Source organism: Pezoporus occidentalis, unplaced genomic scaffold, assembly GCF_034315485.1.
Source record: "Pezoporus occidentalis ecotype Australia unplaced genomic scaffold, CSIRO_AGI_Poc_V1 ctg94, whole genome shotgun sequence".
Lineage (NCBI taxonomy): Eukaryota > Metazoa > Chordata > Aves > Psittaciformes > Psittacidae > Pezoporus > Pezoporus occidentalis.
In genome coordinates this window covers 1,244,681-1,271,761 of record NW_026916304.1, presented here as the reverse complement: position 1 = coordinate 1,271,761, position 27,081 = coordinate 1,244,681, and the positions used below count along the sequence as shown (strand labels likewise).

General features: G+C 42.5%; 1 protein-coding gene across 6 annotated transcripts in view; it reads left to right on the top strand.

Moving 5' to 3' along the window:
- The window catches only part of PLPPR5 (phospholipid phosphatase related 5), a 112,254-nt gene that overhangs the window by 71,297 nt on the left and 13,876 nt on the right, over window positions 1–27,081 (top strand). For 3 of the 6 annotated variants that reach the window (XM_062606190.1, XM_062606188.1, XM_062606191.1), the window contains 4 exons: window positions 330–580; window positions 10,481–10,657; window positions 12,093–12,212; window positions 20,998–23,142. In XM_062606190.1, the coding sequence (XP_062462174.1) occupies window positions 330–580; window positions 10,481–10,657; window positions 12,093–12,212; window positions 20,998–21,030 (581 nt within the window). In that variant the 3' untranslated portion in view covers window positions 21,031–23,142. Of the gene's footprint in view, window positions 1–329; window positions 581–10,480; window positions 10,658–12,092; window positions 12,213–20,997; window positions 23,143–27,081 lie in introns of those variants that run through there. The other 3 variants (XM_062606187.1, XM_062606192.1, XM_062606189.1) reach the window with 1 other exon arrangement.

Sequence of the window (27,081 nt, the reverse complement as noted above, 5' to 3'; positions counted from 1 at the left end):
TGGGTCAAAGTTAGATACCAGTATAGCTAGCTATCCTGAACAAGGGAGATTCGTGCCTATGAGGCCTGGGGAAGCAGGCTGCTTGTACAAGAGCTGAGCATGCTCCTCTGAAGGGTGCAGAGACATCAGGTGTGTAGGTACATGCAGTGTGGTTGCTGTGGTTGTGAAGGTACATCTCCAACATGAGCTGGGATCTTTAGGGTATGGTACGTGTGAGGGGTTTTCGTGTTCTTAAATGGAGGGAGCTGGTCTTTACAATGATAAATCCTAGAATATGTTGCCCTGGAGTGAAATTGTCACTAAATGTAACTCTGTGTTTCCCTCCTTAGGAATTTACGCATTTGGACTGTTTGCTACGGACATCTTTGTAAATGCTGGACAAGTAGTAACAGGGAATCTTGCACCACATTTTCTTGCACTTTGTAAACCCAACTATACAGCACTTGGATGTAAACAGTATACACAGTTCATCAGTAGCGTACATGCCTGTACTGGAAATCCAGACCTTATCATGAAAGCCAGAAAGACATTCCCATCCAAAGAAGCAGCACTAAGCGTATATGCAGCTATGTATCTGGCTGTAAGTATATTGTACTATTTAATATCACTGTATTTGTTGGGAGCAAACAGCTCACAGTGAGGGGAGGAGGGAGGAATGGGGAGAAGATGCAACAACTGTTGGCTGATTTTATGTGTGCAAACCTGCTATGAGTTACTGTGAGGCCTTGGAGAACTTGATTTGTTGGACTTCATTCTGAGCATCACACACGTAGTGGTTCTCTGAGCCTTGAAAGCTAAGGCAATGCTGAGAGAGAGATAATTGTCCAAAAGGGGTGAGAGATTTAGGATAACCAGGTTTGTTGGGTGGTAAAGAATAAGAGTGAGGATTGCTTGTGACTGGTAGTTGTACCTCTCCAATTTTAAACCAGTACAGATTAGTAGAATTGCACATTCTTTGGTGGGGTAAAGCAGAAGAGTGGGTGTATGTAAGTGTCTGATCTCTGCAGGTTTCCCCAGATCCATGTATGTCTCTGCATGCCAGAATTGGTATTTACAGGTACCTCAGTGCTCATGCAAAGTCCATTTGGCTCTTATTCTGCAACGAGGTGGGCTACAAGACAATACAGCTCTTCTTCCTTCTCTCTGATACAGGGAGTGATGAGCAGGGATGGGATAGAAGGTGTTTACTAGCTGGTATTAGAGGTGGTTTAGAGGCTACTGAGAACTGCGGGGAGGCAGAGTGACTAATGAATCCCACAGAAGTAGCTCTGTGCCTGGCTCAGTTGGGAGTGCATGTCATTCTAGTCTTAGGCAGAAGCATGACTTGTTCTCAAGTAAACAGCACGTGCCTGTGGGAGTCTGTTCCCTGACCTGTACTTCTCATTGTAGCCCTTTGGATGGGCTGAGGGCTGCCCTAATAGTGTCAGTGGGAAATGAGAGAGTGCGTAACTCTGGCCAGGCTTATCCTCTCACTCAGTTCATAGAATCATGGACTGGTTTGGATTGGAAAGGACCTTAAGATCATTCAGTTCCAACCCCCTGCCACAGGCAGGGACCCCTCACACTAGAGCAGGTTGCTCCAAGCCCCTGTGTCCAACCTGGCCTTGAACACTGCCAGGGATGGGGCAGCCACAGCTTCTCTGGGCACCCTGTGCCAGCGCCTCAGCACCCTCACAGGGAAGAGCTTCTGCCTTAGATCTAACCTGAACTTCCCCTGTTTCAGTTTGAACCCATCACCCCTTGTCCTATCGCTACATTGGCCACCTCTCCAGCGTGTTCAGTTTCCTCTGGATCCCATCCCTTCCCTCCAGCGTCTTGACCGCACCACACGGCTCGGTGTCATTACAGACACCTTAATCCCACTGTCCATGTCTGCGACCAAGATGTTGACCAGGATTGTACAGTTATTGCATGATGAGCAGAAAGGTCACCACAAACAGCATTCCATGTTATTGCAACACAGAAGCTGAACTGCCAGAACAACACTGATGCCATCTTCAACCAGCTGGTTTTAATGTAAACCAGAACATAAACTGAGTATGTTATTCTGGATTACTGCAATAGTTGTTGCCTTTAAGGAAGGCTAATTGCTCTTCAAATTGGGTTGAAGAATTTAAATGTTACCTCATGCTCCTGTTTAGTCATCTTCCATATAGCTTTGTACCAGCTTTGGGATCTTTAGTGCCCTTTGGCCAGATGCTAAAAGGAGCAAAACTTGGAAGTAATTAGTTTTGAAATACTGCCTTTTTATTAACCCAACATGTATGAATTCTTTAGCCTGGCAGACAAGTCAGGATTTTAAACCAGAAAATATATGACCAGGAAAAAACCCCAAACATAACCACAAGCAAGATCCAAGTTTCTAAAGTGTGTATTTCTACCTCTGATTGTTCCAAATCCAGTTCTCTGATCCAAGTGTGGAGAAGCAATAAAGAGTAATAGGAGGAAATACAAAGCAGGAGATACAGAGAAGTCAAGGTTTTGTAGGTAATCACAAGAAGAACTTTTTATTGCTTTCACTCTTGGCAGGGTGGGAAGAGACAGAATGGTTCCTTGTTAACGTTTGAAAGGTTGGATGGGGCTTGGAGCAACCTGCTCTAGTGGAAGGTGTCCCTGCCCATGTCAGGGGCTGGAACTGGATGAGCTTTAAGGTCCTTTCCAACCCAAGCCATTCTATGATTCTGTATATGGATGTGTGCATATATACATGCATATATATATATATATATATGTGTTGCTTTTGAACATATATTTAATAAGCTGACTTTTAATTCCTGATCTGGAAACTGATCCTTGGCAACATGGCAAAGATCCCAACCCCATCCACAGACTGCCAACTCCATGAACTTCTGAATATGGTCTTAGAACCACTTGCTTCAAATCTGCAGTACTGACAGTAACATTTACCAAAGGTTCCTTGTGAGCAATGTCTATTTAAGAGATTTGGATCTTGAGTTAATACAAGCAAGTGCTATCTGCAAATAAGAGATGAGCAATGAACTTCTAACTTGAGGCAAGTGTAAGACTCCTCATAGTATTGTCTTTATTTGGGGAGATATCTAAGGCTTTGCTTCACTGAAACATACCTCTAAATTTGGCAAAAACTATTTTAGACAATATCCAGCATTCTTCATTTTAATTGCTCCTATTTTTCTCATCCATCTGTAAAGTTGGATTTCCACTGTTGCCATGAATCATAGTAACCGAAGGAAACCAACTGTTCAGCTACTGCAAAGCAGGAAGGAAAAGAGTATTAATGCATTTTAAAAATAAGAAGTAGGCATTATCTGTCAGTGGTAATCAATGCCTATAGTATCTACAGCTTTTGACATGAACAAGAGTATGCAAACCTTATGCTGTCTGTAGTCATTGTAGTTAGCAGCATCAGCCATTAGAACTGTTGTGATCTGTCTCGTGACTTTATACACAACACTGTCATAATTTAACTAAAGCGCTAGAAACTGCTCTCAGGATTTATGAATTCTTACATGCTGCTTAATAATTGCTATTATGTATTAGCTGGGTTGTAGCCTGCAAAATAGGTCCTTGATGCAATATTGGCAGTCCTTAAGATTTTTAATCCTATTGCATGGTTGCAGGTAAAAATCAGGGAAGGAAGTTCCATGTTCCTATATTTGGGGTCATGTCCTTACACTGTCATTTTATCAGGATAGCTGGCCCTGAATAACAGCTTCCTCATCACTGTTCTCTTGAGTAGAAGTTTTAAAGAGTACCCTGCTCATTGTGTGAGCCGTGGTACAACAGTTACTGAGAGCACAGTCACATATTAGCTAGGATTTCATGAGCATGGAATCTCTGGTACAAAATGCATGTTCTTTTTGGTTAGCAGAAATGTTTGGAAGAGAGGGAGGGATTGTTCCCGAATCCTCCCTGGGCGTTTCAGCCAGCTGTGCACAAAACACCAGCTTAGAGCCGTAAACAGGCAACAAGCTGATCTTGCTGGGAGTAAACAATGTCAGACTTACGTGTTTTCACTCATCAACCCATTTAGAAGCAAAGCCTATACTTTATCTACTAATTCCCCTATCTCTCCCATCTAAGTGCAGCCAGGTCCTTATCTCCTGGCATCTGTGCACATTGTCTTGTTAACAATAAGCTCCTTTTTTTTCATCTAAGTTCTTGAGTCTTCCCCTTTTTCCCCCTCCCTCCTTTCAAGAGTGGGTGGCTGCTATGGTAACTCTGAATTCCTCTCTTGCTCAAAGTACAGCCTTTTGCCAACAATTGTATTCCTGTCTTCTTCAGGCTTTCAGGATTATTTTTCACAGGGTACCACAGTCTTCAAAATGAAATGTTTTAAATCTCTCCCAGAATGTCCAACTGGGCTGGCTGCTACTTGGATTTCTCCTTAGGTAGCTGCCCAACTCATCTTAGGTCTTCTGTTTGCTCTGTTTTGCTTGAGTTGGGTTAATAACTTGAGTGCATCTGCTTTCATTTCCTCTCAGCATTGCAGTTCACCCTTTCTCAGCTGGAACAACATCTGCTAACATAGGTATTAAGGAAAATACTGCAAGTTTGTAACACAGAATATAATTGGATGTGCCACACTTTGATAGATGTAAGCGGACACAGCCTGGACAATTAGAGGTCTATTCTGAAGCAGCCAAGTATGCACATACTTGGGTTTTTTCCACAACTGAGACATAGAAATGAGAAGTCATGAGTCTTTTTTTTTAGTAGGATTTCTAAAGTGATACATGAAGATTTAGTCACTCTATTCCCATGGATTGAATTACAAGACTTGTGACTAACAGCAGCCCTTTGTTGTTGCAGACCTAGGGGATTGCTACTTGGAGTTTAAGACAAATCTCAATTCATTCTATGAAATCTTGCTCTTTTGTTGTTTTATTTTTATTGCAATGGACAAGAGAAGTTGGCAGCCAACCTCTGTAGGCTGATGTTTGAACTCAGTGCTACTGCCTACATTTCAGTCCTGCTTTGGATTTGTAATGACAGAGGGGTAGGTTTAATGTCTTCATAATTGACATAGCCCTTAGCTCTGTAGCTTGCTTATGTGGCTTTGTAAATGTGAACCCTTTCTTCAGCTGCAGCCTCAGGCAGGGCTAGCAGGTAAAGCTGACATTTTCCTCACTGCAGAGCTCTTGTTGGGGCTGTGATCATCTTTCTGCAAGGTTCTAGCTCCTGGCATTCTGCTGTATCATATTTGCTGTTTACTGTGTTTATAGGTCACTGGGAAAAGACAGCAAGTCAGTGTGGGTCACAGTGCTGGCAGCCTGGTGGCATTCTGCTCCCTGTCACTCCTTCATCCAGCCTTGTCTCCCCTCTCCTTCATCTTGAAGTGCCTGGTGGAGAGGCATGACAGGCCTTTCTTTGATAAGCTTTAGGGAGTGTTCAGGAGGAAAAGGAGCAGCAGAGGCACCTTATTTTAGAGTCAGCTTTGTTGTCCATTTCCTTCAATTTCCAGGAAATTGAAGAATTTACGGATTCTCTTGGCTGCTTTTCAGGGGCAGTGTTAGGATGGGGAATTTCTTTGCAGTGTCTGCCACAGCAAATGAAAGTGTCCCTTGACACTGCTTGTACAGCATATATCATGGGCTTCATGTATTGGATGTATTAGTTACTTGCCAGCTGGATAGTAAACTAACATTGCAGTGTGATCCAGGGATTTATCTAAAGACATTGGGGTATTCCCTGTCAGTCAATTCTTCATTACAATTCAGTTTTGCTCAAGATAATGACCTCTGGAGACTGAATTAGCTTTAATTAGTATTTGGATGTATCTTACAGTCCTGGTACATTGAAGGATGCTTCTTTCCTTCTCCAGTTGTTTAGAGTTACAGCTGTGGGGAACTCCTAGTGGGAAACTTTATAGTAAGGTCCAGCATTTCTAGAGCTTTCTTTTCCCTTTGCCAACCCTGACATTGAAAGCACATCATAAAAGCAAAACAAAACACGACAGACCTTATATTTGTAGCGCTGCCGGGATAGGTGCCTGGACCGTGATTCCTTCTTCTTCCTGCTTGTGGCTTCATGAGTCACTGTTCTCTGCCCACTAATGGACTGGTCTGTCTCTTTGACAGTCCCCCAGACCATCTGCTTCAGGGAGAACTGAAATAGCAAGCACAGAGGGCATCTTTGTACCTGCATCCCTGGGCTCCAGGCTGTTGGAATCAGCTAGGAAAACTAACCTCCCTCCTGACTGGGGCAGCCAGCCTGACAACTAGCAGTGCTCTAACTAGAACAGGGCTCTGGGACCTGTTACTTGTGTGTTTGTGGGCACAGGCATTCGCGTTGGTGAGCATACTTGACATACACGTCCTGTTCTCCTCTTAACAAGTTTTGGAATGATTTTGGTTGCACTAGGTTTAGGACACACTTCATGTGAGTCAGACGTGCAACATGATGCTTTGAGAAGCTTTCCCACTACAAGCTAAATTCCAACACTACGATTATTCCTTAAATTGTGACCTGAGACAGTCATGTCAGCAGCCTCAAGTTAAGGGTAGCTTTATCTTCGGGGTGCTGGTGGTGATTCTGACTCTTTCAAATACCTGTTTTCAAACCCACTTCCAGTAAAATTGTTCTTTCAGTTTATGAGGTTCTCTGAAGATTTCACTTTCCATCACCTTGAGGATTGAAGGACAAATGTGTTTTCCTGAAAATCCAGTAAATATTGGTATATAGATGATCTTAAGGTCTTTCCAACCCTAACCATTCTGACTCTATGCCCCTATAGACCGATCAGATAACATGCACCTCCTTACATGGCTCTCTGCCACTCTCTGCTTGCTGTTATCACCTTTTATATCTATTCATACTAAAATCTTACTTCAGGAAGAAGGAAAAGCAATAGCAGAAGTTCGTCAAGAGAAGCTTCACCACTGACCTGATTGTCACAGGACAATGTGCAGACTGCAAAATCAATTCCAACTACTGTATCGATCCTTGACTTTACATACAAAATCTCTGCTGTTGGTCTTGCATTGGCTAATTCCAACAATTTCTTTGATTAGATTCTTCCTCTCCCAGTTTCTGTCCTTAAAAGGAACTGAGACAGATTTGTAAAGATGGACTTGTAATGATGGGCTCGTAACAATGGACTTGCCATTCCTTCTCACTCATGTTTTAAATCACTGAGCTATTTTCTTTTGTTGATACTGCATTTAATATTTATGAAAAGTAAGAGAGGAAAAATGCTGTCATCTTTCAAGATGTTTCTTTGCCGTCAGTTACTGATTGTGCTGGTTTATAGTTTTCCTTCCAGCATCAAGAAGAAAATAGCTGCTTACTTATATTTTATTCTTAGTGCAAATCAGATCTTTGAATGAATTGACAGTGTTAACGTATTGTACTAGAGCTGCAAGGGGTGAAGTTTAAGAATAGACATCTATGAATCCTGCCTTGGAAAAGTTTGCATTTGCTGTGTAGAGTTTTGCAAATGTACAGAATTTTCACTTTCAGGAAAAGTTTACCCTGTTTCTATTGATTCTTTAATAATATTTTAATTTAATACTATTATTACTGTTAGTGGTGTTTGTTCTTTGAAGAAAAGAACTGAGACAGGGGAAATTCAGGTTAGATCTAAGGCAGAAGCTCTTCCCTGTGAGGGTGCTGAGGCGCTGGCACAGGGTGCCCAGAGAAGCTGTGGCTGCCCCATCCCTGGCAGTGTTCAAGGCCAGGTTGGACACAGGGGCTTGGAGCAACCTGCTCTAGTGAAAGGTGTCCCTGCCCGTGGCAGGGGGTTGGAACTGGATGAGCTTTAAGGTCTCTTCCAACCCAAACCATTCTGTGTTTCTATAAAAGAAATGTTACCTGTGCTGACAGAACTCCCAGGTTATTTTCAGTAGTGGGCTGGGCATGACAATCTTGACTGCACATATAGGAAGGGAGTTAGCAAATGGAGGTCTTTACTACTCATATGAGGCACAGCCTAAGTCTGCTGTTGTTTCTGCTCACTCAGTGCTTTGAGTAGGCATTTGAGAGACGTGATTGACAGTAAAAAGATCGTGAGGATTTTCTGCAGAGCACTTTCCAGGTTAGCTTTGAATGAGAACTGCTGAAGTTTGGCTGGATTACTGCAGAATCAGTGCTTCACACACATCTGGTTTGACTTCATGAGAACTGATATCATCTTCTTGGGTGATGAGCAGTTGTTAGAGATAACTGGAATGCATCACTGAGGCCACTTAAAGTGTCAGCCTCCCCAAACTGGATTTGAAACTGGGTTGTCTTGCTTCATATTCAGGATATTAGACTATTTTCCCTAGCACCAGATGTTCTAGGAGGTTGTGTGAATGTGAATAAAAGTGGTAGTATCCAGGGATACAAGGAGACTCACTAAAATAGAGGGTTGCTGAGTAACTTGGTGTTAACTGCTCTGTGCCATGTAGAAAACCAGCTGCAGTTCTCTTACCAGCGTTCCACATGATAAGAGTAACTTACTGAGGAGAGCCTGAGAAAATGAGGAGCTAAGATAAAAGGATAGTCAGTGAATGGAGAAATGCTGTTTCTGAAATACTCTAGGAAGAACAGAGGAGCTGTGGCTTGGACACCCACCCCAAAACTCACCCCCAGCCCCAGCTTTGCTCTGTCTGCATTAGTTGAAAGCTTGCTGCTAGTTTGCTGACTATCACGTAAGGTGCATTGAAGGTGTTTGTATTGCAGTAGTGGGTGATTATAAGCTAAAGCTGTGATTTTAAGCTTAAGCATTGATTTGTCCTCTAAAACATGGAGCTTCTGAACAAAAATTGCTGTCAGACGTTACTTCTTTCAGACAGCCTCCTGCCTCCTTCGCTTAGTTTATGATAACTGTAACCATGCTTCCCAGACTTCTTCTTGACTGGATTATTGCAGCACCTCATAACTCATTACCCAGGAAATGCAGCTGCGTTTCGGACAGTACAGAAAAAGAAAGCATTGCCCGTTTGTTGGCCCAAAAGGTACTGATTCTTCATTGCAGATTTATAGAATCATAGAATAGATAGGGTTGGAAAGGACCTTAAGATCATCCAGTTCCAACCCCCCTGCCATGGGCAGAGACACCTTGCACTAAACCGTGCCACCCAAGGCACTCCGTATCTGTTTCCCTTTGCAGTTCAAAGGCACAGCATTCCACACTTGGGAGCATCCAGTGAAACTCCAGAGAAAATATTTACATTCTTCGATCTAAAAACTTCAACTCTGTGAAGGTTTTAGGGATTTCAGGGGTCTAATTGCACAAACATCTTTTTTTTTCCCTCAAAATCTTGTTAGTTGAAGTATAATTCATCAAAGGGGGCAACTTTCAGCAGTTGTAATGCCAAGATAGAAGAAAATGGAAATTAAACATTTGGTTTTCATGCGTGTTCAGCCTGGAGAAGAGAAGGTGCGTGGAGATCTCAGAGCAGCTTCCAGTGTCTGAAGGGGGCTCCAAGGATGCTGGAGAGGGACTCTTCATCAGGGACTGTAGTGATAGGACAAGGGGTGATGAGTTCAAAGTAAAACAGGGGAAGTTCAGGTTAGATCTAAGGCAGAAGCTCTTCCCTGTGAGGGTGCTGAGGTGCTGGCACAGGGTGCCCAGAGAAGCTGTGGCTGCCCCATCCCTGGCAGTGTTCATGGCCAGGTTGGACACAGGGGCTTGGAGCAACCTGCTCTAGTGTGAGGTGTCCCTGCCCGTGGCAGGGGGCTGGAACTGCATGAGCTTTAAGGTTTTTTCCAAGTCAAACCAGTCTGGGATTCTATGATTTCTTCCATTGGCCCATCAGAGCTTGGAAAGTGCTGGCTAGTAGTCACTAATGCACCCTTAGGGCAGAAGAGCTGCTCTGTCATCAGGCAGTGCTTTTAGTTCAGGAGTATTGCACAGGGAGAGTTAGAGTGCAGGCAGGGCACATTGATTTCTCAGTTTGATGCATAAAAGTTTCTGCCTATAGATTGGGTTGTGTGCCGGGAGGGACTGGTACTAAACATCCTCAGTTGCCATCTGTGAAGCACAGGGCTCTATTGGTTCAGTGCTGGTTGGAGCTATTACATGTTATTTATAAAAGCAGATGCTGGCATTTAGCTCCATTTTCACTGCTCTTTGACAAATCTCTAGTTAATCACTTGAAGAAGTTGTGTATGAGGAAGAAAGGCATTTCCTAATGATAACAAGGCCTTGACATAGCCACTTTAAGGGTAAGGATAGTTTGCTATTGTTGTCAACACTGTGCCATGAAAAATCAGTCACTTTACCTCTCTTCATAAATAAATACAAAGATTGAGAGTAATAGCTTAGGATTGACTCATTTGCCTGTTCTTTTGGGGGCTTTTTAGATTCACATGAAATGTAATTTTGCTGTTATGATCTAATTCTTGTTCTATATCCCTCGGGCAAGGGCGTGATGTTGGTGCTTGATTTCTTGTTTCTTTACCAAAAGAAAAGATAAATACAAACAGTGTATTCAAACAAAATGCAGAGTTTTTATTCTCCACTTAGTGGGAGCTATTGATCAGGCTTTATAATGTCTTCCTTTCTAATTTTCAGATGTATATCACCAACACAGTAAAAGCCAGAGGAACAAGGCTTGCAAAACCTGTTCTGTGTTTGGGCTTGATGTGCATGGCTTTCCTTACTGGAATCAACAGAGTAGCAGAGTATCGAAATCACTGGTCAGATGTAATAGCAGGATTTGTTATCGGAATATCTATAGCAGTATTTTTGGTAAGTGTGTATCTGTGTCACTTCTGTGTGAAAACAATCAGTGCATAGCTTTGTATCTCTTAAAACTGGGGGCCTTGGCAGAAGAGGGTTTTCTGGTTCTCGTTTTTAATGACTTAACCAGTTTCCTCAGTTATATTTGCACCAACTCGGGAATGTGAAGAAAGGACTGATCCAGTGAGCTTTTTGTTCACTTCCTTACAAACCAGATTGTAGCATTTCCATCAAGCTCCACTTTAAAAAACTGCAGATCCTCCAGAAGAACCTCTAGTTATGATTTCATGTATGAAGTATGAATTTCAGTACAGCGATACCTACACTGATCAGGGAATAAGCAATCAGTGAAGGTCTCTACACTGGATATAAGACAGGCAATTCTAGCAATAAGATAAGCATTTCTTTTCTGGCTTTAAAGTAAGCCTGTTGAATTTCTTTCATACTAATTCAGGTTTACATTGACCTTTTATGTTATTTTGTATCAGAAAAATCCTTGTTTAGCCTTTTCCTGTTCTGGAACGGTGTTCCAAAAGCAGATTGTTAGTCACAGTTCCCAATGACTAGGATCTGTGTCAGAAAGCTGCTGCTAATCTATAAATGATCTTCCCTGATAACTTCACTGCGAGGCTATTGCACAGAATAGTCACTGCTGTTCCCTGCCTGCAGGTTTGTCTGCCTGGCAGCTTGGAATAGTCATAAATACACCTTTGATTTTTCCCCATAAAAACACCTTTGAGCTTGACTCTGGGATCTCAAGGTCTTGATCTTAAGATCTTGGATCTGAAGACTTGGCTTGGCTGAGAACTCTCACCAGGATGGCTGAAGTGGGTGTATATTGCATTAGTCCCTGAGTAGCATCCAATTTACTTGAGTTTTGAGGAAAACCAAATGTGCAAACATTGCTGCTTAGATGAGTGTCTGAATTAATAGAAACGCTAACAAACTGGTCTAGATCACATTCTGATATTCCTGTGTGAGAGGGACCGCTGCCCTAAGAAGGTTTACAGCTTAGCTCAAACTTAGAGATGATCTTTGTCTTTTTATTCTCCTTTCTCACTCTCCATTTGAGGTCTTTGCTGGACAAAACTTAGATGGTACTTGGCCCTTCATAGGAATTTAAGTTCATATTCTGCTGCACACACTCTGGACATCTATTCATGATATTGCTCATGGTTGCTATTATTCAGCTTTGGTAATGGATTTGCTTTTAGATAAGATGGTTTTTTGGTTCTCAGATGATGCACATAACACTGAATTGGTTGGAAATCTTTTGTCTTGAAATGTTAATTCAGGATTTTCTGTAAACCGTGAACTTCCCATTTCTGTGTTTCTACTGTGACGAAAGCTGGCGTCAGTTCTGCCTAGTTACGGATGTCAGGATCAAAGCTTCAAGAAATGAGTTGTTCCTTAGCTATTCTATTTATCTTCTAATCCCTTCTAGGTTGTTTGTGTGGTAAATAACTTCAGAGGACGTCAGCCAGAACATGAACATTCTCATATGGATAATCTGGCCCAGATGCCCACGATCAGCATACCCCGAGTAGAAAGCCCTTTAGAAAAGGTAATGTCTGACTTACTTAAAACCAATGATATAAAATGTAGCTTTCCTGGAAGGACAGCCCCAAACTATCTTGACAAGAGAGTTAATCAGAGTTCAAGTAAGGAGCCATGGCCATGAAGGAGAAAGAAGGGAAAAATTAATTCAGAGGCATTCCTTGCGGGACTTTTCATGTCACCTTCAAGAACAATCACTACATACCAGTCCAGTTTGCTGCTGTAGCCACAGCTAAGTTGGTGGAGTCAGGCTTAACAGATCTGAGGCCCTGTTTCCTTGTGTTCCTCAGGTGAGTTTGATTAACGCTTTGGCTGAGAGTCCACAGAGCTTGAAATACTTAGAGGAAAATTGAGCCCCTGAGCCCAAGGGGTTGTGCAATTCAGGTGTGAGTGGCATTTATCCTGTTTTTTCAGGATATGTCCTCATGGTCGTGCAGGGAACTTATGGGGCTGTGGTTCTTTTCTCATGCTAGCCTCAGGACAGGGCATCCACCTTGTGATGTGGGGGATCTGACATCTGCTCTAGCAGGGCAAACAATGTAGTGAATAATAATAGGGAGTGATAATAGGGAGTAACATGGGGCATACAGTGACTGCACAGAAGCCATGGTCTCCAGCCAAGGCAAATGGGATTTTGGACTAGGACGTGTTAGTGGTAGCCTCCTGTGTACGCCAAGAATTTTTGCATGAGCATTGTGGTGTGTTAAAAATCTGGTTTCCTATAATAAAAGTTTATGATCTTGAAGATGTTAGTGGTAAGACAAGGGGTGATGGGGTCCAACTGAAACAGGGGAAGTTCAGGTTAGATCTAAGGCAGAAGCTCTTTACTGTGAAGGTGATGAGGCGTTGGCACAGGGTGCCCAAGTAAGTGATAAATGCTCCATCCCTGGCAGTGATCAAGTCCAGGTTGGAAGGAGCTTTGGGTGACAGTGGTCTGGTGTGAGGTGTCCCTGCCCATGGCAGGGGGTGGAAATGGATGATCTTAAGGTCCTTTCCAACCCCAACCTTAACTATGATTCTATGGTGTTGTACTATGCAAGTGTTAGGTAAGATTGTCTGAACAATTTCATGAACCAACAAGCACTGAAATAGCATAACCAAATAAAACATTTTAGGCATTTTTACTAGGGGAGTGTTTGAGCTACTAAAATAAAGCTTGAAAGCAATTCTTCATTTTCCAATGACTGTATTTGTCATTATTTCTTACAATCTCTTCTGTTATGCCCATGTTTGAAGATAGTAAACAATTCTACACTGGGTTGGGCACTGAAAGTATGTTTCTGTGTCATTCTTTCCAATCCAAATTATTCCTAATATTTTATTAATATTAAACATATGTTCAATATGAATAAAAATGTTTAATATGAATAAATTTTCTTTTTAACCATTTCCATTCTGTCTTAGTCACTGGAAGTGGTGGAAGTTGTCCTTCAGTAAGCAGTGCTGCTAGCTCTTGAGTTTCTTTTCCCTTTCCTTGAAGGGAAAGAAGGTTTCTTTGCAGAATGATCTAATGTGCTTTTTGAACCAGATGTGCCTAAGCTCTTTCTGCTGATACCTTGTCATAAGGAGGTCAGAATCTCATTTGCTTGAACAAGCATTTAGAAGATGAATGTGTATCTTCCAAATCACCCATTCAGTAAGCTTTCTGTAACATGTCAAAACAAAACAAGCTGTCAGTTGGACTAGGACATACCGCATTAAGAAGAGCATGTCTTATTTACGTGCTAGGCTCTCCTGCAATAGCAGCCATTTCTGAGGCTCAAAAGCCAGCAGAGGTAATAGATGTACATTTTCTTGCTGTTTAATTGTATTTTTGGGAGGATTGACATACAGACCTTGCATTAACTTAGTATTTCTACCTAATTTGATGCGGTTTTGCTCATGATGAGCAAGATCTTTTCCTGAGCCTTTGCCTAGGCAAGATTGAGGCATTGTGAGGAAACCTATGGGTGTGGGAAGGTGGTGCAGGAATAGTGTTTGGTCTGCTTGAGGGTGATGGCTGTTCAGCCTGGAGAAGAGAAGCTGCGTGGAGACCTCAGAGCAGCTTCCAGTGTCTGAAGGGGGCTCCAAGGATGCTGGGGAGGGACTCTGCATCAGGGACTGCAGCGATAGGACAAGGGATGATGGGTTCACACTGAAACAGGGGAAGTTCAGGTTAGATCTAAGGCAGAAGCTCTTCCCTGTGAGGGTGCTGAGACGCTGGCACAGGGTGCCCAGAGAAGCTGTGGCTGCCCCATCCCTGGCAGTGTTCATGGCCAGGTTGGACACAGGGGCTTGGAGCAACCTGCTCTAGCGTGAGGTGTCCCTGCCCATGGCAGGGGGTTGAAACTGGATGAGCTGAAGGTCCTTTTCAAGTCAAACCACTCTGGGATTCTATGATTTGTGAACTGCCCAGGAACTCCATTATGTGAATGAGCTTCTTTCCTTCCAAACATATATTCCTGTGGCAGCAGAGGGTAGCTGTTGGCTGCCATGGAACTTTTCTGTGTAGAGTTAAAGTGGGGGCTATCATCAGGGTGTTACACTTGGTGAGATCTCAGTGTTAGGGGTTCATCTTTTTTCCATATTGCAAAGCCTTTCTCCTTTCCAAATAGAGAGAGTGAGATGGGAATTTGATAGCATGGAGACTTTGCTGGTTGTTGGAAAATGCTTTCTGCTGTTTCCACTCTCAGAAATCAGCACATAACTGATGAAAAGGTTACTTGATGTGAGTGATTCGGGCGTTGAGGCTTTGTGGAATGTTTCCTTTTCCCCCAGTGCTGCTTCTAAAGTTTTAGATAGAAGCCAGACCCTGTTAAATAAAAGGCACTAAGAATAACACTTATGTAGGCCTAAGGTCTAAATGGAGCCATCTCCATTAACTACCATCACTACGAGAGTTATTAACTTAGTCTTTACTTTTTTAGCTTCCTTCTTTTTTTACATCCTTTTTTCTCCTCTGGAGAGAGAAGGGTGCTAAATAATTCATGTGCTACTTGCCTTTGCTGACTTTAGCCGTGTGCAAGTTACTTTTCACTACATTTCAGTTAGGGCTGTTCCAGTTCCGTATTCTGAATGCACATACATTTACATTTGGCTTACTGAAGCTCTTGTTTTTTCTTACTCTCAGCCTGCAAGTTCCTGTGCCAGTATCAAAGGCAGCTTTCTGTCAGAAATCAGCTACTAAGAGTAGCACAGATCCTGACTGACGGAAGTTATCATGTGCAAAGCAGTGCTAGCATGAGGCAATACAGCTCTTATTGGTATTTAATAACCATATGGGCATCTGGGAGCAAGCAAGTCAAAGATGCTGCCTTAATGAATAACTTCATTAGATGTTCCTACCAGATGGGACCTCACTCATTGCAGTTTTGTAATAAGTTCACCTGTAAATGAATATAAGCACATGGTACCTCACACAGACCTGGAAGCACCTTACTGTTGTGTTGCTAGATCTGATACTTGCTATTCCAGTGCTTCTTCCTGCTGGAAAATGAATGCTCTTGGCATGCTTGTCATGCTGACCGTGCTGCCACTGTCTGAGTTCTGGTGGAGGTCAAGAGATACATTTGAAGTGCATTGAAATAGGAATAAGTGTACTTGTAATATTTTGAATTGAGCTGCTGCTGGTTGATGACATGGGTAGATCACTGTTTGCATGACACTTGTCTTTAATTGTGGTGCATGCAGATGATGAAGCTGTTCTGCATGGGTACCCGCTTCTCATGCACTCAAGCCATAGTTACAGAGTGTCTCCTTGAAGAAGCCTTGCCAGAGCTGGCTCAGCAAGGCAGACGCATTCAGAATTAATGAAAAGAATGAAAGCCAAGCAGCCTCATCACTCATCCATCTGCTCCTTTTTCTCCTTTGTCTCTGACCTTCTTAATCTCTTATAAGTCAACTTGTGTTTCAGTTAGCTGGTGTCCTACAAAGCGGAGGCGCTCTTGTTACCTCAGTCAAGGTTAGAGACTCCTGTTCTTTTGCAAGAGTTACTGGGAAATACGGATATTCTGGGTGGTTCCTGGAAGAGGTGAAACTTCAGCTTCATCCAGTGCAGTCGTAACCTATTTTTTCTGGGTTTTGTTCCAGGGCAGACTGACATTAGTTCATACTGAAGTCACTTGAAGTTAGCCAGGGGTTACAGAGGGCTCATGCACATCTTGTCATAGCTGCTGACTCTCTTAGCCTTTGGGTTTTTGTTTTTAAATACTCTAGCTTTGAAAAAATCAAATACAAAGGGAACATGGAGCTGTTTAGGACCGGTTGAGGCAGTAGGTAGAATACTGGGGTGAGAGGTTGGGTTAGGAGGGGCACTGTGGTTCTTCTCCTGTAGGGTGGTGGCACATTACTGTGTCTGGTCATCGGTGCTTTCTGTAGCTGCTCAGTATTACTTACTTGCACAGTGGGTTCTTTGCAGTGTTCTGTTTGACAGCTAAGCTGCATTTATCCCCAGAGTCTCTGCTTGGCAGTCCTTCTAAGTGCTGCTTCTCTCAGCAGTGCCCAAACCGCATTCCCAAACACACTCACTGTTCCTTGTTACAATGAGGTGTCTTACACTGCACCTATAGCACTGACTCCAGGATCACTGTGAACTAGAAGCAGAAGACACTTTAGGTGCTCTCTTTGTGTTTTCTTCCATGTCTCTCTCAACCATTTCCAAGTTGTAATGATGGTAAGCATTTGGAATTCCTCATATGACATTCTTATTGCCTATCATAGCAATTGCCGGTGACTGTCAGGGTTGGCTTGTTGAGTTTGACACTATAATCCTTGTTTTACTGTGCACATGCCAAAGGCAACAGTGGTGATAAAACATTTTAACAATAGGAGGTATCGATATTGCAATGGATTCTGGTAATACTTTATGACTGGTGAAGCTTTACCCTTCTGTTTTTAAGGTACAATGTTTTTTCCATTTACTCCATCTCGATTACGCGTAAGACACAGAACAATTTCATCACAGTGTCAGAAAAGGGTATTTTTAACTTAAATCTCAGTGTTGCCTGCTTTTTCCTTGGTCTTAACCAGTTTGGTACTAAGTCTTTCACTGGTATGCGCACGTGTGCACACACAGTGGGACCTCTTTAGTCCAGTCTGGTCCCTGGGGCTCTTCATGAGCTCACAGCCTAAAAGCAAAACACAAAAGATGTTTTAGCTCTTCATACTGTGGGCAAATGGGGGAGAGGTGTTGTGTCTGTTTCTGTTGCTTCAAAATAGTTGAGAAGCATCTAAATACTGTTGTATGTATATAGGTATCCATGCAGTGGTATAGTACATGTATGTGTATCCTCAGGACTGCTTCGCTAGCATCTGTGTGCTTGTAAGCAGGCTTCTGTTGTCATAATGGTTCTCTCTTGAGAATAAGTCTGTTAAAGGAGATACAGTACAACATTGTTTCACACACAGAAACACATACCCAGGAGAGGCAGCTCAGAAAAGACCATAAGCAATTTTGTTTTGTTGTCAAGCGTTTGAAATTGCATTCATGTCTTACACTTCTGCTTAAATCTGCTTATGTGGGATTGTACAAGAATTACTTCTGTTTGAATGCAAACTGTGGTCACCACATCTAATGTTCAAATGGAAAAAAACGTGGAAAATGGAACGATATATTCAGTGTGACATCCTCAAATGTACATGTTGTAGGTATTACAGAATCAAGGCATTAGTAACAATCAAGAAGATCCTTTGCAACGAAATCCCCTCAAAGCACGCATCCTTAAGTTCTTCTCCTGGATATCAGGAATGGACCATTTTGAACATCTTCATATAAGGCAATAAACGTATGAGTGTGTGTGTGGAATTGAAGCAGAGGCAGATGCAGTGTGGGGCAGCATTCAGTGCAGGTCTGCCACCTTTTAAATGGGGAATTTCACTGGAACTCATTCTCTTCCCTAAAAATGTGATTTGTCCGCTAAAATTATCAAATATACTTTGTTGACACAGAGAATTTTATAACATGATTATTGTCCTATGATAAATTAGCATTTAAAATCTTATCAGAAGATGTACAGGTCTGGATCATTACCCCCCAGAAACCTGCACTGAAGGCTTAGCCTTTAGCTTTCCTTTTTAATGGTGGTGATGTGAGAGCATGGCTTTGAAGCATGTTTTGTTCACATGGGTGCTGACTCCAAGCTGATCCTGTCCATTTGCTATATTATTTCTTATTCATTGTCGTGGTTTATTAAAGCTGGAGTGCCTGGAAACTGCTGCCATTGAGCAAATCCTCAGCACAGCCCAATTCTTTCGAATACTATAAGGAAAATCATTTTTGACGGAGTTGGAGCAGCTGAGGTCTTGTGCATGGGGTTTGTTGCTTGTCCCCTGCATCTGTGTGAATCTGCTGATGCTGGTTCCTCTCTCACACTGAACTTTGCCACAGTAAATCCAAGCAGAAGCAAAATAGCATAGTAAGAGAGGTGAAATGCAGTTGTTACTCAAGGGGGATGGTGTTAGTTTGAGGTTTTGCCTGTGAAGAGTCTCAGCAAAGCTTAGTTGTAGCTTTGCTGGAGGTAACAGCTGCAAAAAAGCACCATTTTCAGACAGTTGCATGACTCTGTAACAGTGATTCTTGCCATTAGCAACTGATTAATTCTGACCTACTTATGCATTGCCCTGCTGAGTCCATTGGAAATGAATTGACAAGTGTTCACAAGGGTCCAAATTAATAGCTCTATGAGCAGCAGCTTAAGCAGTTCTTCCTGGGGGTTATAGAGGTTTATTGTGGTGTTATAGCCCATGCTCTGCATGTCCTTCCAAGGATGGCGTCCTGCTTATTTTGGAAGTATAGCTGGCAGGAGTATGCACCACATTCTCCTTTCCTAAGTAATAGTTATCTAGTCCTGCATTAATGCTACATGAAGGAGCATTTGGTTCACTGCATCACAGACAAATGTGTGTTGTTTAAAGAGCATGCAGCAGGGCATGCAAGAATTGGTTCGAATAAATAAGGAGGACTTCTTATTCCTCCAGTTCCTCATTTGTAAACCATCTTATTTATCAGCACAGTGACTACTTTTAGACTGATGCTGGTTTAAGCTGACAGGAGGATTTTCAGGTCTAAATAAGGAGAAAAAGAAAGTAAATACTATGAAGAAAACATCCTAATAGCCTCAGAGGCACTCTGGAGGCATTGAGGTTGACCCAATGTGTCGTCTTCCCTGTACTGAAAGCGGAAGATGGCCAGCCAGCTAAAATGCTTTGAAATGTGAATGGTTTGGTTTCTAGTTAGGAAATCTAATTTTGCTTTTCTTCTGCAGAATCAAAACCTGGAAACAATGACGTTTGTCACCACTGCAACCATTTGAACTGAAAGTCTTTTATCTGGTGCTTTTTGATGAGTCTGCTAGCTGTGGTTTAATCATAAGGATTCATTTAGAATACATTAATTCTCTCTTGGAGAAGAATGTACGTAGATGTTTGCTATTTAGTAGTGTTCTCTTAGGACAGGTGACAGAAAATACCCAGACAGGTTGAAGAAGAACTGAGAAATAGAAACGTGTGTGGTGGCTGCTGCTTCTCCCCAGCATTTTCTATGGGGTGTGATAAGGGATTTTCTGAAGGACTTTGAACAACTGCCCTTAAGTAAAAAAGGGAGATCTTTCCCACTCCCCCTGGGTTATCTACATCCCCCCTCATCTTCACCTTACACTTCCTCTTTTCTGACTTTGGTCAGCTCCAGGAGGGGAGGTGATGACAGAAATCAGTGTTTTGCATGGTATTATTTCCCTGTGTGTGTTTTTGTGCTGGGAAACAAACACATGTCTTAACATCAAGATTCCATTGATTCATTTCATCCATTGCATGTTTAATCAAAGATGGTGGCAGTCAAGGTCACTGTGTGCCTAACCGAAATACCTAGTTCTTATGGATCCTGCATGTCACTGGACGGTTGAATCTTCACCTACCAAATGTTTGCAGAGGCACTTGCTTAGGTTAGAGCATGGCAAATAGCACAGGATGCTGCACCTTTGCTGTGTAGCTGCTCATAGTATATTGCACATTCTTTGTGCTCGTAAGAATTGTCCAGTTGAAGGAAAGAGGAGAGAACAACGTTGCAAAGGAAGAGGACACTGTAGTGATTCTGGAATAGGAATTTTGAGTATGAGTCCTCAATGGCTGAATGCAATAGGACAAGGGGTGATGGGTTCACACTGAAACAGGGGAAGTTCAGGTTAGATCTAAGGCAGAAGCTCTTCCCTGTGAGGGTGCTGAGGCGCTGGCACAGGGTGCCCAGAGAAGCTGTGGCTGCCCCATCCCTGGTAGTGTTCAAGGCCAGGTTGGACACAGGGGCTTGGTGCAACCTTCTCTACTGGAAGGTGTCCCTGCCTGTGGCAGGGGGTTTGGAACTGGGTAGTCTTAAGGTCTCTTCCAACCCAAACCAGTCTGGGGTGCCATGATTTTATTAATACTGGAATAGAATATTATAATCTGTCAGAACCTGTCATTTTAATTTCTAGGGATTTCGCTATAAATGGTGACTAAGGTAGCAGTACAAGTCCAGCCAACTCTGTTATTCATATTGTTACTTAATTTAAAAAGAAAGCCATCTAAAGCTAAAATCCTATAGAACCATTGCACCCGATGACTTTGTTGAGCACACTTCCCTAGCCAGCCTTTCAACAGTTAACAAAGCTGCAGTGGGACGGAGTGAGAGTATGTAGTGAGAACCAGTTTAATTTCCATCCTCCTGTAATAGTTCTGAAGCATAAAGCTGTCCCTGAAGAGGTAAAAGGATTGTCACAATGGCAACTGCTGCCTGCCTGTGGGGTTACTGGGGTTTATCTCTTTGTTTCTTCTTTAACCCATAGAACCACATCACGGCCTTTGCAGAAGTTACATGATGTTGACGCTGAGGTCTATTCCCTCCATTGGACTTCATCTCTTTTCACAGCCCACCCACGATAATTGCGGTGTTACCCAAAACCAGAAGTTTTTAGAAGTCCTGTCTTTGACTTGGTTTCTCCATTATTCAAACGATACCGGCATCTCGAAGAGGTCTGAAATCTCAGAGCATCATTTTACTTCCTAGCAAAAAGATGAACTGTTTACTTTGGGATGGGACAACCTGAGCACTAATTCTCTTTTGGCTTCTCATTGTTTTTAATGTACCTATTCCAGCAGCACTTCATGTTTTGGTTTGACTTTGGTTTTTCAACTCTACATTTTTAATTCAGCATGAACTTGTTTCCATTTGAGGCGATTTCAGTGTATAAACTAGACAGATATTATGTTCTGTATGAAAATGCTGTTTGCACATTGTATTCCACTGTATTCCATGTAAGATATCATTCCAACAGTATGTTATATGTAAGACTGGTGCTTCTGCTTTTGAAGAAAAAAAGAAAAATTGCCAATTTTTACTGTAGTAAGTATTGTATCATAATTAAAAGTTTATTTATTTGGATATTTTCCTGACATAATTGTAGTTGAATTGTTGTTTTGTAGTTCTTGAATGTCTTGGGTGGTATATATGTATCTAGGTTAAAAGAAATGACAATAATATAGGAAGTTTGATCATTGATATCTATTTTATTACTAATTCTAGCCCATGAAAGGTTAAGGGCTCCATTCTTAGCTCAGCGTATCTGACGGGATAAAAAATTGCAACAAACGATCAAGGAAGGCTGCATCTTCTCGTATCTGTTGTACACCCTGATACTGTGCTGGGATAATGGGTATTAAGATGAGTGTCACTGGCTTAGTGAGAAGCATGCAGATGAGTTTCTGTTCTACATTTTCCTGTTGGAGAAGTCATGGAAAAACCAAACTGGTTTCGTTCATTTCCTTCAGCCTCAGTGGCCAGGACAGGCAGATTTTCTCTCTATAAATCTTTCTATCTCTGTTTGTGTTTCAGGGCCAGATTCTTGCAAAACCATCCTGTCGGTCTGTGCAATTGGTTTTTCTTCCAATTCAGGCAATGCTGTTAGATCTCTGTTTTGGTTGTGAATAAGCAAATTGAGCCTTCCCTCCAAAAGACAGCCTTGCTTGACTATTCATAGTGAAGTTGTCCTAGAAAACTGGAGCACCGAATGGATCTGAATATTGTAGATGCTGAAGATGCTCTCAACATCTTCCAGGAAGTTTTCCAACAGCTGGTACAGTGCGGGCACTTGGAGACACATTGAGAACAGGAATGTTCAGTGCAGGCTCTTGGGTATTCTGGGCCTTAAGTTTTCCATAAGGCAGTGTATTTCCTGGGCATTCCTTATTGTTAGAAGATGTTTGCAGCATAAGGCTGTAGAATCAGGTATAGATTTTTTTATGATGGATTTTAATGCGTTCCCACATAGTCATCCAGGTAAGACTTGCTTTTTGAATTCTTCCTTGAACCTCTGCTTTCACGAAAATGCAGCTACCTAAATAGTGCTTGGCAAACAGAGCAAGGCCAAGTCACCTTTGAGTGCAATAGAGCGTATCTCACAAAGTCATTGTGCTGAGCTGAGAATTAGAGAAGAAAGGAGCACATCAGTGGTGAGAAAAGTCCTAGAATAGAGCCCTTAGCTACAACAGTGTTACTTAGGTGATTGAGACCCTACCTTTATTAGACTATCAACTGTGTTTACACAATTGTAGTAGGTCCAAAGTTTGTAGCACCACGTTAGGCACACTTACCCTTCTCTTAGTCTAGCTATTTAGGGTCCAAGGTACTAATGATTTCTCCATGTGCAGATTTAAATGAAATCTTCACTCATTTTTGCATGGTAGTAAACCTGCATTTTTTTAGATCTGATTTATAAGATTACCAAGAGATTCTTTTATGTTAAAAGAGATGACTCTTTTTTCAGTGTACTGTATATCATCAGCTTGTAACTGGTCTCTTTCTCAGGATCTTTCCCAGTCAAATATTTGGGTTCAATTTATCATATGATCTCTGTGAACCAGCAGTGAGAAAACAAAATGAGAGACACTCTGCTGTATAATGTATTTTTAAATAAAATAATTTTTCATTCCTATGTAGTGGGTGGGGGTGTTTTTTGAGATCTCTGCTCTAGAATCGTTTTGGTTCTAGTGCACAGGGAATGGTTCTTGTCAACTGCTTCTGTTTTCACAATTAACCAGGAATCCCCACAGTTCACTCCCTTCCCTTAGAGGTGGTTCTGCTGGAACTGAAAAGCAGGAGAGGAAGAGCTGTGTTGCAGAAACATCCACAGACTGTTGGTGAAGGACTCTCCCCACCATGGACCAGCCAAGCTCAGACCCTACTTTGGTGTTCAGAAGTGGCAAGAACTCACCTCTCCACTGCTCTGGCACTCGGGCCATCTCTTTTCCATTCTGGAAACGAAAAAGCTTTTGGTAGGAGCAGTTTGCCAAAGCAAAGGTAAGTTGGCATTTTCTGACTGCAGTGGCTTTTTAGTGGTTGCATTTAAAAACCGCATCAGTAAGGAGCCTATGGCAAACAAGCATTATCCCTCCTTCAGGGAATATTCTGGTGCAGAGTGGTTCCTGATCAAAGCACTGCAGTGGAATCACGTCACTGGGTTTGGATGCAGCTGGTTTTGTGCTCCTTGTGGACCTTTTCTGTGCATTCTTCAGTGAAACAGCTCCACTCTATAAATGAGATGGTTAAGAAGTATCTCTAATGCTATGTGCTGCTGTGTCCCTAAAAATGGAATTCATAAGGCATATGGGGACACCAGCTGGGCTCGTATCCCTACCATTTCAGATTCCCTTATATGAATGCTGCTGTTTGTTCGTAATCAGGAATTGCATAAAACATACGGTGCTAGCATCTGGGCTCACATCTCTTCAGCTTTGAAAACGTTCATTTTAACAATATGTATTAAAAGAGGATAATGTGGGTATTTTTCAGCTGCAGTTTTCTTTGCTGCTGCCTTCTAATTCTGTTGCTGTCCAAGATCACAGTGAGTGTGACAGTCCTTTTGCACATTCTTTAGCAGGCAGCTTTTTATACTCTTCTGAATTCTAATTTGGGTATTTCTGAGGCTTGCCACACAGGAAATGGTGCACAGCATTTTAGAAACAGATCATAGTCTGGTTTTGATCATCTCCATTCCTGGCCATCTGCATAGCCTTGGCCTTGGGGACACATGGGAGCATTTGCAGGCAGAAGGGCTGAGCAGACCTCCAGACCTCTTGGTCCTGCAGCACCTCCCTCCAGGCACAGCGAGAGCATTGTCACCAAGAGCTGCCTCTGAAAACTGATTTGACACCAACACACCAGACTTTCCTGCTGTACACCAGCACTTTTCACTTAGATAAGTGGAAAGCCAAATGGAGGGGGACCTGTCGTGGGTTCAGCTTTTCACATCCTCCTCTTTCTAGGCCTTTTGGTTTTCAGGGGCGTCCACAAAGGAAGGGAAAGCTTCACAGTCTTTCTGCCCACTTGAACCTCTGCTGCATGCTTAGGGTTGTGTAAGGTTTACTCTTGCTATTAACTTTCCACTGAAGCACAGTGTTGCCTTTTTGCCATCTTCTCCTGTGTGAGGGTGGCTGAAAATAGGATTTACAGGCTTGACCTGATGTTTTGGGAAGAGGACACTGTCAGCACCCCAGAAATACTCCTGTGGGGGTGTGAATTGGAGGCCTTAGTGGGGCTGTGTGATAAGCCCCATTGTTTCCTCAGCACTTGCTGAGTTACCAAGCCAGGGTACAACTCTTAGGTTTACTCTTGATACTAAACTGCCCAGATTTGCTTCATCATGAAGCCCCAGTCAGCTTTAACAGAAAGGATTAGGTACTTGGTTCCCTACTCAATACTGGAGCTTGTTCTTTCTCTGTAGAGATTCCTAGGAAGTGCACCATGTCCTGTAAGGAACCTGACATGAGGCATAAGGGGAGAGCGGCTGTGTTCAACAGCAGACCTTTACATGTCTTCAGCTCTTGGTCTGTTCTCACTAGCTGTGCAAAGCATTTGGAAGTAAGTTATTGTAAATTGAATTAAGACAATTTAATTCCAAATCCAAGTATACACCCAAGAGGTTTTATATGATTCTAACTAATCCACAGCAAATCTCTAGCTAATTCACATAAACCGTCCTGAATTGTCCCTTGTGTGGACAAGTCGTAAGCCTTTTCCCAGAAGAACTCTGCTGTTGTAGTACCTTCCCCTAGTGACCACAGCCAGAGCAGCATGCAGAGACAGCTCCCTGGAGTGAGAACATCAGCAGAATCATCAGCTCGACATTATCTCCCTACCAGTGGGCCGGGTGCAGAGGACTCCTCCTGTGCTCTCAAAGTGACTAGCAATGGGCACGATGCTAATCTCCAACTGGAACATTACTGAATCCATCCTCTAAGGTGTGAGCTTCATTAGAAGCCCCAGTAAAGAGTTTTAGCCCCCAAACCCCATTTCTTGGCACTAGTGCTCTCATCTGACAATGTTCAGATCTAAATAAATACAAATAAGAAACCAAGCCTTTTCTTCCTCACAAGTCTATCCCTAAATACCAGTGTTCTACCTAAATCCATACTCTGCAGCTACAGGGAGCTTGTAGCCTTGCTGCCAATCTTTAATGTGGTTCTGAATTCTTACAGCTCCACGAGATTTTGAGGTTTCCCCCACAGATGAGCACTTTTACATGTCATGAAATAACTAGTATCGAAAATTAAAGGGAGGACTTTAGTGATGGCCTTGGCAGTCCCAGGGTAAAGGTTGGACTTGATGATCTTAAAGGTCTTTTCCAACCTAGCTGATTCTGTGATTCTGTGATTCTATGAATGTGAGATCCTTGAGTTGTGAACTCCTGAGATTGCTCTGAAGCCAGCAAATAACCCTAAAAAGAGAGAGTGAAGATGTCTTCCACTGTAAAAGAGAAACTAGAGATGCACATGGAGAAGAGGCTGAATTTCAGAAACAGGAAAAATGCCTTCTTACGCTTGGCAGCAAATGTGCCAGTTTGAGGTGGATTTGCTCTGTTGGTCTAACGTGAAATAGCAATACTTTAGTGAATGGCATTTCTGCATCTTTGGAATACTGCAGGAGAAGAGAACTGCTGTCTCTGCTAAGAAATCATCTGCTGTTCCATCCTCTTTACCTACTGTTGCTTGAGGAAGCAGCTACTGTGCCTTCCTTAGCAACCTCTATTTATACAGTAGCAACTGACAGCTTAAAGATATGCTATTCAAATAGTCTAAAAATAGGTCTGATGTGACGAGGATGAAGTGCTTATTTAGGAAAACAAAAGAAAAGCCCCTTTGGCTTTCGCTGAAGATGGGGGACTTGAAGCTAATCCTAATAGGAAACACCAGGAGCAAAACAAGACCTTTGCCTTCTGGCAAGACTTGCATTATTGTCAAGGCAAGGTGCTAGATCCTTTTGGAGATTAATACCTCTTTTCTTTCTTCTGAAACATTACAAGGATGCAGCTTGGAGCATCTGGTCCTCCAGAGAGAAACAGAGAATGCCCTTGGTTTTGTATTCTATTGATTCTGTGGATTCACACTCAAAGACAGTGGACACCAATGCAGAAGAGGGGGAACAGAAAGAATAAACAAACTCTATCTTGTCAATGGAGGTTGGGAGCTTTCCCACACGGAGTCTATTTGGGAATGACACCAAGTGATGAGGGACTTGATGTCAGCTGAGTGCGTGACAGAATTACATCATCCTGGGTGTCCAGTGGGAATGTTGCCTGCTTATAATGTATATATTTTAGTCAATTGCCATTTTGCTTACAGGAGCAGATAACTGTGAGATATTTGCTCTTTGGTTCTTTGTTAGATTAAGGCAAGTCGATACACACATGGCACTGGACCTGATGCTGCTGGTTTTGATTTGCTGCCTGTTGACCTGCCGCCCCTGCACATTTAAGGTAAAAGGCTGTATTCTGCATTTTTGAATTGATACGCCAGTTTTTCTTCAGGAATCTGGTGATCTGCATGGAGAGGTTAAGGAAATCTCCCCCACAGATGGGATTTCTTTTGGAAATTGG